This window comes from Micropterus dolomieu, linkage group LG20, assembly GCF_021292245.1.
Source record: "Micropterus dolomieu isolate WLL.071019.BEF.003 ecotype Adirondacks linkage group LG20, ASM2129224v1, whole genome shotgun sequence".
In the NCBI taxonomy this organism is placed as follows: domain Eukaryota; kingdom Metazoa; phylum Chordata; class Actinopteri; order Centrarchiformes; family Centrarchidae; genus Micropterus; species Micropterus dolomieu.
This window is the reverse complement of record NC_060169.1, coordinates 8,031,977-8,044,333: the sequence shown is the minus strand read 5'-3', so window position 1 is coordinate 8,044,333 and position 12,357 is coordinate 8,031,977. Positions and strand designations below refer to the sequence as shown.

At 40.1% G+C, this 12,357-nt stretch overlaps 1 protein-coding gene across 2 annotated transcripts in view; it reads left to right on the top strand.

Moving 5' to 3' along the window:
* The window catches only part of tspan4a (tetraspanin 4a), a 164,650-nt gene that overhangs the window by 29,735 nt on the left and 122,558 nt on the right, over positions 1-12,357 (top strand). Inside the window, exon 2 of one of the 2 annotated variants that reach the window (XM_046032828.1) lies at positions 3,462-3,541. In XM_046032828.1, coding sequence (XP_045888784.1) covers positions 3,479-3,541 — 63 coding nt within the window. In that variant the 5' untranslated portion in view covers positions 3,462-3,478. Of the gene's footprint in view, positions 1-1,921; positions 3,542-12,357 lie in introns of those variants that run through there. The other variant, XM_046032827.1, reaches the window with a different exon arrangement.

Genomic DNA, 12,357 nt, shown 5'->3' with positions numbered 1-12,357 from the left:
AAAACTAGGCTTCTAAGTCCAAAAACAGGAGAAAACGGTGCAAACAAAAGAAAGGGCTTCTCACTCCTACTCACTGCTAGTAGCTGACACAGTATAGCTACAACAAAGGAAATTGCTTCATAGCAACAAAAATGGCAAAGCCAACAAAACCAGGTTGTCATAAGACAATCAGAAGGACTACGATACTACTTACAATCTAAGTTGAATATAGTCACAACGGTTCACTATGTACAATAAACACAGACATAACACACAGTCCTCAGGCAGGTTGGGAATGGCAGAGAGAGGGGCAGAGTTCCTGTCAGTAGGGCTTAAGATGGCTGCTGTCATCCAGATGCCCAATCAGGAGGCTCCAATCAGCTCAACCAGACCAATCCAGTGTGTCCACCTGTTCTCCAGTACCTGCATACACTCACACACACACTAATGGAGGAGAACAGCTGACAGTGCCAGGAGAGATAAACAAACAACAAAATATGACCCCAGGGTCATAACAGGATAATATATGAATAAGTATACTATATAGTATGTAGTGCAGTGTCAAGCAGCCGCGCACAGTCACACACGTGTGAGAGAAAGGCAGAAAGGAAATGTAGCGTGGTGTCGCTTTCTCTTGTAGAAAAAAATACATCAAGATGCACTATTTGTGACATGAAAGTGCCACATAGTGTGAGTAAGTTGACCTATTTAAGCAGATAAAAAAATCTATAAGATTTTTTACATTTATTAGCAAACTTTTTTATTTATTTGTACTTTTGCTATTTGCTTTGGTAATACATTTGTTATTATCATGTGATGTGCCTTCAAGTGTGGTCTAAAAATTAAACTATTTATTTATTTATTTATTGAATTAAAAATATTTGGTATTGCCCATCCCTATTATAAGTATTTCCAGAGGACTACTTGGTGCATCAGTGCTATAATCGTCTAGTTTTCGGATTTGGACTTTATTTAAATAAAGTCCAGAATATTTCTTATCATTTTGATATTGCCTTACGTTCAGAAACATTTTAGGAGAAAACACCATTAGCCCAACAGTATTGTCACATTCACTCTCACATGGTGCCTCCTCCACGGTCTGACAAAAATACACACAGGAGACAAAACAGAATCCATTAAATACTTGATGCAGTTGTGAATAAAATCAGTACCTTTGCAGCTTTGAAACATTCTTGTGCACCTGTAAAGCCACTGACTAGATGGCTACCAGGGTATAGAGAATATGCAGCTATTTTGTGTGAATGTCAGCAGCGGTTTGTGCTTCCCAGTATGTTCGTACAGAGATATACTTCAGGTGAGCTATTTTTAGTGCGGAAATCTATGCTGAGTGCGGATGCATGGATACTGTGTGACCCAAGACCAGGTCCAGAGGGACAGAGGAACATGACTGAAGCACAGCGTGCAGAGAGCAGCCTGGGTTGTGCGCAAGAACAACCTCTGCATGTAGAATGAGTTCCAGGCAGGATGCAGAGAGGAAAGGAGGAAGCACTAGTGCAAGTGCAGCAGGCTTCTCAGCACTGGTACGTTATTAACGCGCAAGGTTTTGTGCGTGTGCGCGTACATTGTGTGTCTGTGTGTGAGTATGCATATGTTAGTGTTAGATGGTCATGACTGGCGTGTGCACGAGGGAGGATGGGGCTGGGAGATACTGATTGGCTGTGCCTCTTGTAGGGTGTGGCCAGAATATGAATGACTGCTCCTGCATTTCGCGCTGCCAGGTTTTCGGAACAGTTACAAAGGAGGGATGGGGTGTTTGAGATTGTGCATGTGGAGGGGAGAACATCAGAGCTTGTGAGAGGAGGGAGGAAAGAAAAGGGGAGGGGGTAACAGAGAGAGAAAGAGAACAGGAGCTTGTGAAGAGAAAGAGGGAGGGAGCTTCAGGCAACGAGGCTGGACTACCGCTCCAACACTGCAGTCTTTCTTTTGCTTCTCTAAGGAAACTGTCTTTCTCTTCTCCCTGCCTGTCTCTTCTTCTTATTCCTTCCTGTCTTGCTGCTTGGCCATGACCCCAGTGGACACCTTGATCTCCTTGCCCACCTAGAGAAGAGGATAGAAATTCTGTAGCGGAGGAGAGAGAGACAAGAAGAGGGGACACCGAACACTTTGCCTCACTGATGAGAATCTGGAAATTAATTAACCGCCGTCAGCAGAGAAGGACTCAGAGTGAGGAGCAGGACGAGAATAAGAGGGAGTTGAAGAGGGCGAATTGCTAGATGTGTGAAAAGCCAGCTGTGGAGAGAAGCAGAGTAACCCCTAGACACTTTAAGAGACAAAAGGGACAAGTTAGGGCAGAGGCAAAAGAAGCGGGGGAGAAATTGGGCAAAGCAGCTATTCAACAGGGATACTAATTTAAGAAGCCAAAGAATGGTCCTCTCACATGCGTTATTCATCCTTTCATGCTTCATTTCAACCCTCTTCTCACATTTGTATCATCCTTCTCTCTCATCTTGTTTAGTTCATTTCTTTTTCAGTAAAAGCACATCGACAGCTGCAACCACATGCTGAACACTCAGCTACGATTTAGACCAGAGCTTAGCATTTCATTGTCAGTGGATGTGTGATCTGTTACTGAGTAAAAGAAGTTGATTGGCTGAAGCAGGGGTGCCATTACCTCCTGGCCAAAAGCACCTGCTCAGGAATTTCTCATGAGACCAGGTAGGACGTTTCTGGTTCATTTTGCCAACCCGAAGCAGCTGGAGAGGTCGAGTCAAAACCCTCTAGTCGTTTACCTGATTAAACCGTTACAAGATGAAACAGCAAACCAGCTTATCTCTCAGAGCATGACACCTGTGTTTGAGAGATTACAGAGAGGGACACAGGGATGTGCAGATGTGTATGTGTGTGTTGGGATTACTTCCTAAATACTCAGAATTACACAGGTGTTGTGGCAGGATTATGTAGAGTCTCCTACTGAATATAGTGGCACTATAGGATTAAAGAGAGGAACTCTAGTCAAGTGAATGGAAGGGCATTATCTTTCACAGATTAATGCAAAACAAGTGTGATCACACCTGGGGTATAATTAAATCAGCCATTCCAGGGTTTGGTAGGGGTTGTAATTATTATTTTGAGCTAAACTGGTGATAGGTTAAAATATTGCTCAAATCCATCTCTCGGCCCTTAGTGGAATAACTTCTGGTCCCTCATTGTAGACTTTGCTCCGACCTGAAATACACAGAGTGACTATCAAAGACTCTTAAAAGCTCATTCAACTTGCATAATGAGACGCTCAAGCACAGACGAGACTCCATACCGGCGTAGTCCCTCTCTGGACAGCAAACCTGACACACCGCCGTTCACTTCTGGGTTTCACCGCTTCAGTGGGGAATTTGAGTATAAGCGGCCACCGTTTGCGTTTGGCTTCCACACAACAAAGGGGCCACAGACGTCCAAGGGGCGCTATTCCCAGGGGAAGAAGTATGTGGTGTTTTACCTGGACCTCTCCTTCATATTCCTCCTAGAACTGCGGCGCTGCAGGATGGCTGAGGGTTGCATGATGGCCCTGCGATATGGAATGGTCTTCTTCAACCTCCTTTTCTGGGTGAGTCTTTTATCTTAAATTTTCCCATCTCTGAGTGTGTGTGAGTTTTGGGGATATTTCAAGTTTTGCTTTCTTGAGTTTTACATTTTGGTATCTCAGTCACTCTTGTTTAGAGCAAGATCTGTTATGTGTGTCTGTGCAACCAGAGTGATGTGAGACGAGGGAGAAGGGGGAGTGTGAGAAAGAGACAGATCATGCATTTAGATAATGTGTACAAAGCCCATTGTGTGGGTGAGTCAAGCTTTTTCTGTTCCAAATACAGTACTTTAAGTGTAGGTGTACGATGTATTGTTTGCTATGTTAAGTGTTTGCATATTTGGAGCTTGCATTGTGTGTACACTAGTTAACACCGCTACTGTTGTGCTGTAATTCTTCACCTACCTCTGCTTCACCCTCCTTCCTTTACAACAACACTTCTCAGCCCATTAAAGCATCTGCTGTCAATCTGCTCTATCTGGCTGATCGTATCTGTTTGCTGTGGGGACGTTTGAGTTTCTGTGTCTGTCTGTGTCTGTCAGTCCCACTCCGATAGCCCCACTACAGATCACTTTCATTTGCACAGTGAAGTCTGTCATGTTCCACAGCTGTGCTTCACACTGACAGATCTCGATCTACGCTTCATCTGGGTTTTTTGTCACACACTCCCTTTGTGCAAACCGTTGCCACTTTTCACACAGTTTTGCTGGCCTCTGTGGTTACTTTGCAGGGATTATTTTGATGTGTCATACTTCTGTTCTTATTGTTCATGGAACAAGATGAGGCCTTGAACTATAAAATGCAATCTAGCTGCCAAGATGCAATCTCCCTTGGGGAATGAGTGACCTCTTCACCTCCACATCTTCTGTCAGCTATAAAGCGCTGTCAACGAGGGATCGCAGTGTTCGCTATTAGCACACGCTGTCTGTGAGAGTGTGTTGCCTCTGGGGATAAATAATGACCACATGACCACGCCAAGCTTTAGCCTCCTCCTGAGAAGCCAGTCATGTTATCCTCCAGGTAATAACAGTAGAGGTCTTCCAATTTAAGGTCTTTAAAAACACAGAGTCTTAGTAGCAGCTGAAGGCTAATGACAGACCTCAATGTTGCTACCATTTCCGTAGCAGTTTACAAGCCGTTACATGTCAAGTGGTTCATCCAAACCCAGAAACCCAGTGTTATGTTCCCAGGATGTGCAGGGGTTACACATTAAAAATCAAATTACCCGAAACAAAGGAAAACTGTCTTAAATCAAACAGGATTTTTTTTTACAAATAATACAGAAAGTGAGAAGTAAACTGAACAGTAAGAAGTACCAGTAAACAGCAGTATAACAGTAGTTCATATATTACGCACCCAGAAGAATGGGAAGACTCTTTTTGGTTAAACGTGGTTCATTGATTATAATTTAACAGAATAATATACAGCGTATATGTGTGTAAATCCAGTTGAATGGTCCAGTGACAACTTGCAGCTCTCTCCATGCCTTTTTAACTCCAGGTCCTGATTAGGTGATTATGGATAGATGCCATCAATCACTCACTGCAGCTGCAAGGCAGGGGGAAGGGGGAGGGAGCAGTACCCTAAAGTGTGATTTATCCTTCTGCGTAAAATCGACGGCGTAGCCTCTACATTGCCTCTGCGTTGCCCCGTACCCTACGCTGTAGCCTGACGGTCACCTCCTCAAAAATGTAACTACATGTCGGGGCGACGTGGACCGTAAGAACTGTGATTGGTTAGCTGGGTAGCCCCGCAATCCCTCCGAGCAGACAGGAAGTGCTCTGTACTTTGAAGTAAATTGTACTAGCGGCCAATCCAACGGCTGTAACACGGTGAATCAATCATCCGTTAATGTTATATTTTATATTGATATTGCTCTACTGGCACCTGGTCGTTTTGCAATGGTGAGCCACCATGACCTAAACACTGCCACACTGTTACTAGCTACCCTAAAACTAGTTAAAGAAGCTAGTGGTTAGCATGCATCCCTAATCTGTTAATTCTGTCACGTTTTAAATCAAGTTCTTTGAGGTATAAGTGCTAAAATAGATGTTTTAAAACACAACCATCTTTATTTTGCAAACTTTATTTTCCAAGTACTTTTTAGCAATATGGAAAAGCTGTATTTACACCTTTAAAATGTTATGCGGCTAACACTGGTCGGTGTTAAGAAGTGTTAAATATTAAAAAATTACAAAAAGAGTTAAATTAACACTGTGGTGTGGACCCATATAGACGCTTTAAAAGTGTTTGAATCAACTCTGACAGTGTTAATTGGGGTGTACCGTCCAGTGTTTGGACAATCACAGTTCTCTGTCGTGCAAGAAGTGTCTTTCCAAAGTCAGCAACAGGAAAAAAACCTGAAGACCTGGGTAGTTAAGGTATGTGCAGTGACAGCTATGGCTGGAATGACAAAAAAAATGACACTAAGAGAAACTCATACAGGAAAGTATAAGGATGAAGACAGCATACTACAGAACTGACTGTTAAACTGACATATAATCTCTGTGAATTGCAGAGAAAAAATAGATACACCATAGCAACAAGTACTTAGCACCAAAATACATCAAATACAAGAAAATCTCACCAATTACCACTTAAATTACTGACTAAACCCAATGACAGTGAAAACGTCTTTTATAACATATGCAAGATCCCAAACACACCAGGGGAGCAGCATCAACAACAAAAATAGTCAAGAGCAGAATCAGTCTGTCTGCCAAGTGCAGTAAATGTACAGGAAGTTGTCACATTGCAGATACGTATTGACAGCTAGATTAGAAAGTGACAAACTGCACACACAAACAGAGAAAACCTTCAAGTGTTAATATCCATGTCGATTTATATGAATATTGACAGTGTCGCCTCAACACTGTTAAATTTATACAATTTTATTGTGCAGGTGGAGGGACAATGTGACTTCACATACTGTGTGAGAAGACATGTGACACAAGAAGGCTATATCAGTCTGCCAATATATATATCTAAAATATGTAATGCCTGTATGTGGCGCTGAAAAGTTTGTGTCTGAGCTGAGCTGTGGTCAGCGTGGATTCGCCAGGGTGAAGGCAAATGAAGATGTCAATAGAAACTTTCATAAACCACTCCTGCAGCCGGATCTACTTCTCTGCTGTCTGTCTCTGTTCTCACCATGTTCCAAACACCCATATTTTCACCAAATTGCTAGATTTACAGCTTCCATAGGTTTCCAGTCTAGTTATCTGTTTATCTTTGTCACACCACAACTATGTTTGCTAAAATGAGATTGTGAACCGTGTCATCATGTACTACAACTACAATATGATGGAGTTACCCCAAACTGGATGAAATGAAAATGATGAGTGAGAGTCCTTGTGGAGGATAAACTGTCTCCCAATGGAATGTGTTCAGGTCAGATGAGCATTTGAGTGTTTTAGGATTGAAGACAGACCTCCTTCCTCTGTCTTCCTCCCAGCTTGGCATCACACAGCTCCCACTGGTGTTGATCTTTGAAACACCAATGGCTGGATTCATAATTGATCTCTACTGATGGTTTAACACTATGTCATGCCAGTTTTGACGCTGCTTTGCTTCAGCTTGTCAGAAGCAGTTGCAGCCGACACCTTTCTGTCCAGTGCCAATTATCTGCTACCTCCAGTACAAAGCAATAAAAATCATTTATTGAAGAATGAGGACATGTTGATCTTCTAAGAATGTCATAAAAATGTCAAAAAGGACACTTCACCAAAAATTGTACAAAAAAATGTTGCTGGATTTTACTTAACTTTTGCTATGCACCATGTGATATGGTTTTACTACTGAAGTGTTTTGTTGGCTACTTAGTTTGTTTCCAGTCTAATTAAGTGATTCTATCAATTTATCTTTTGCATTGCTGTTCACCATAAAGCATAAAATAATTAAGACTAAACCCCTTATGGGGGGGAAGTAGGTACTGTGCAACGAAATTCCATTTGTTAAATATCTAGAATCTCTGGAACATCTAGAAATATCTAAATTATTTTTGTTCTAAACTTAATGCATTAGCATAAAATCTACAAATGTATATTTTGTCTAGAGAGTCTAGAGAGGAGTAAACAACATGGTTTTTGTTGATGATTAGAATTTGTGGAAGTTAAAATTTACAAAGTTGTACTTTCAAGCAGTAAACAAGCTCATGACACAGCAGCCAGAAGTGTCAGGATTTTCTGGGAAAAACTGTCTGCTCATGTTGGCGTCACTGACTAATTTGTTCTCATGGGAACTGCAAGAGGTCAAGCAGTCAAACTGTGACAGGTTGGTGAGAATGGTAGTTATGATTGAGGTCAGAGCTGCTGGTCTGCAGCTACTGAAGGAGCCGTGATGATGGGAAGAGATGACGTCTATATCCAATGAAGCAATCTCACTGCTATCCCGCTCCAGAAGGGATTCTGAAAAGCCCAGCAAGCAAGTTAGAATCTAAATGAAAACTTTAAAACAACTTTCCGAAACTTGGCAAGTGTTGAGCTTTAAAACACTTCTGTTTATTACTCACATCTGTAATTTGTATTACTTGCAATGTTTTATTTATGATGTGATGATATTGTTTGAAACACTTTTAAGGTAAGGCTCATTGTTCTATTTTTCGAGTTTTCTTCCTTAAAAGTATCCTTTTATTTTATTTTTTTAAGGAGCAGACTGGTTCAAAGTTAGTTTCACTCTGATCTTTGTACTTCCATTTGCAATTTTATTTTAATATAGGTTTAATGTATGTATGTTTCGTATGCTACTTTATAGTTGAATTTCCCTAAGGATAAATAAAGTATCTATCTAACTAACTATATATTCCCAACATTCAAGTTATGTTCTCAGCTGCAAAAACTTACCATCTCTGTTTAAATTAAACTAGGTCATTTTGCAGAGTTGACAGCTCAGACAATGCTTCTGCTAATAGAAAGGGAAGAGAGAAAATGGGGAGAAAACACAAATTAAGTGGTAATTATGCATCAGAGTACTTCTGAGTGAGTTAGAAAATGAGCTGTTAAACTGCAGTGTGTTTGTGCTGAAAATAGATTTTTAAAATCAGATTTTTGTCCTGGAGTTTTAGATTTTCACTCATTTTTTAAATATCAAAATGAACACCAATGTAGCTATATATATATATATATATATATATATATATATATATATATATATATATATACACATACATACACACACACACACACACACACACACACACACACACACACACACACACACACACACACACACGGCATTAGGTATATTAGTAGTGTAATTACAATTCTTTCTCCTAGAATAAAAATGTGGAACAAAACCATTACTCAGTCTGAATTTGGATTTCATGCTTTCATGTCATTAAAAGGTGCATCAACTTGCAGATTGTCATGGAAACAAGTCTTTTTCGAAGCACTGCATGAAAAGGAATCACAAGGTTTGAGTTTGTATGTGTGCGAGTGTGCGTGTGCATGTGCGCTTAAATTCTATATGTCACACACTTTGGTGCAAAAAAGGTCCACACATCTCACTCAAATTGGAATCCAATGACTCTTTATTCACTCTGGGCTACAGTCAGATACTCTTGTGTTAATTCCCATTATTGGCAAGTCTGTGAAATAAGCTCAGCATTCTGACCTTGTACATTACCGTCTCTGCGTGTGAGAGCAGCCTGGGTATCACTTCTTCCCAGACAAAAAGAAAAGAAAATATGAAAAGAGAGAGACTGATTTCTGTGCTCCAGGACAAATGCTGATTATTCCCTAAATGTAGCAGAAATGACTCCACCATAAAATTGCAACAGTGGGCAACTCAAAAATATGCGACGATGCACAACACTAATCGTCTTCAGCGGAAACCACCACAGAGCTGGAAAAAGCGCCTGAGAGCTACAAAATACCAAAATAAGACTTCTCATTTACAGGCACTTTTTAATTAATCTTGTTAGCACAAATGTGGCTTTCCGCACCCATGCGACAGCGGGGGTGAGCGGGACAAAGAAGAGAAGATATGGAGAGAGCAGGCAGAAGATGTATACTGAAGATGTGTTTACTTGTCATCGCAATGTAGGTCAGAGCCCAACGGAGAATCCATAGATTGCCAGAGCTGTGAATGGGTTGCATCTGTCTCCACTGATTTAGCCAGATCAATAGGAATTGTCTTTCTACTGATGTGAGATCTGTCAGCCCCGCCCAGCCCAACCCCTGCAAACGCACATTGATTTGCACCAGGACTAGGGGGACGTGCGTGGCATGACTGGTCCAAATAATCGGCCTGCAGTTTGCATTTGCTGAGTTTGCCATGTTTGTGCACAAAGCTCACAGGCAAGACTGTCAAACGCACATTCGATTGTGGTGAAACTTCTGGAAATGGGGGAAAAAAACTGAGACACTGGGGATGACTTCATAATTATAATGTTTAGAAGTGATGACATACATTTTTGTGTCCAAACCTCATTAGCACTTTTATGTGTCATGTTAGTGTAATAGGTAATGCTGGTATCTTTAGTTAGTGGTGAATAATATTTCAAATTAAATACATCCTAGAGACACCAACCTTTATATTCTGACAGATTTTGTTGAAAATATCCTTTAAAAAATCTCTCCAGGGTTTTTATTGGCTCAGAAAGAGGCTTAGGTGGTGCATCAGTGAGACTGCTCTGGCTTTATCGTCGCTGCCAGTTTAATACTGAAAACCCCTTTGAATCCAGTCTTCAGCTTTTATAGACACCCGATTTTGGTTTTGCCATAACACTGACCTACTTGAAGCATTCTTTAGCTTTTTAAAATCCAATTTTCTTTATGTTTCCATGGTTATAAAAATCAAATCAGTCACACATATGTGTCTGTATGTTATGAAAGGATTGGCACAATTTCTTGAGCGACTGTAAAAGCAAATAAGTTTTTAGGCAGACTAAACCATCATAATGCTGTGATAAATTAGACATGTTTGTCCTTTGACCTTTAGGTTAAAATAGTAGCAGAAAATACATTCTTCTACTGATCTATTTCAGTATATAGAGACGAAAATTTGTTCATATAGATGTTCCATCTATATCCTAAAAAAACATTTAAAGTTGTTCATGTCATTTTTCATTCATTAAAAGTCCCCTGGTAGTAAAAAGTACGTCTGTAATGAGATTCAACTGACTGAACAAACCTGATGCAAAGCTGATTTCAGGTCTGTTTTTGCAGATTGTTTTTTCGCTTGCCTGTTTCCTTGCAACATTACGTTGAGTTTTTGCCGACTCACTTAACACTGTTGCAAGTTGCACTGATGCTACTGCAACATGATTTGTGCCCTTTGTGTGCTGCAAACTTACCTCATATCACAGTAAATTCTTATTACTCCTCAAAAAAGCTAAATACATATCTATCCAAGGAAGGTTAAAATCAAAGGCAAATTGGACTCAAGTATCTTCTGCCAGGTCTTTAAGCTGGATGACCGAGAACCTTCACAGACAAATAGCTTGCTGAAAGTCACTTTTAAAAGTTCAATTCAATTCAAGTTATTCAAACAGGCAAACATAATGTCTATGCTTCAGAGACTTAGGTATATGCAAACATAAAAGTACAAGTTATATATTTATTTGGTGTTAGGGAACTTTACAGTAAAGAGGGAATAGATGATATTTTGGAAACATTTAAAATATCTTTTTAATACACATTTCCCATAAAAACAGGCTGATATTTATTTGGTAGATTTGTATGTATAGAGATTGACCAAAGCTTGGCTGGTTGATTCATTGATTGATTAACTTTATTATCCCAGTGGGAAATTGGTTTGCAGCATTTGTACAAAATTCAACACAACAAAAACATACATAGTAAATCCGCACATGGCAAACTCCCTCAACAAATAGTACACAATACTACACAGCACCGTCCTGCAGTGCATATAAAAGTACAAAAATCCAATATGGAGGTGAAACCGCACAACAATACACAACACAATTTACCATTATGATGACTGACAATGATTATGGTTCAGTGATTAAAGGAGTACCACAGGGATTCAGTACTGTCATACAGATGGGGAACTAACAGGAGACAAACAAGATCAAAGCAGCCAACCCTGTGTCCTATACCTTATGTTGTTATTTACTACTAATTCGCAACAGCAAATACATTTTGGGAGATCCATACTGCCACCAGATCTTAGTTTTCATCAGCATAATTAGGAAACATTTTGATTAAAGTATCTGCCAAATAGCAAAATGTTCACTTACAACATATTTTAGTTGTTTTCTCTACAATATCCACTTGTTGGTACTAAAGTATAATTAATCCTTATGTTATGGTTATGTTTGGTTTGGTTATATTTAGGCACTCAAATCACTTGGTCAAGGTTAGGGAAAGATTGTGTTCTTGGTTACTTGCAGAAAACGTCCTGTATGTTCCTACGACTGCTGTCCAATAAAACATAGTGCTTACTTCATAAAAAAAATAAATAAATAAAAAGAAGAATGAGATAAAAATGACAACAGACCTGGATGAGATAGACACATGTGCAAGTTGTTGTAAGTCTATGTACCGAAACGGCTCTTAAATCAATATACTGTATGTCTTTGATTGACATGAAAAACTTAACTGCTTCTAACAACAACAACTGCAGCTTCCATGTCTATTCAATTCAATTCAATTTTATTTATATAGCGCCAAATCACAACAACAGTTATCTCTCAGCGCTTTTCATAAAAGCGCAGGTCTAGACCGCACTCTGTGATGTTATTTACAGAAGCCCAACAGTTCCCACCAAGAGCAAGCACTAGGCGACAGAGGCAAGGAAAAACTTCCTTTTAAGAGGCAGAAACCTCGAGCAGAACCATGGCTCAGGGTGGGCGGCCATCTGCCTCGACCGGTTGGGGT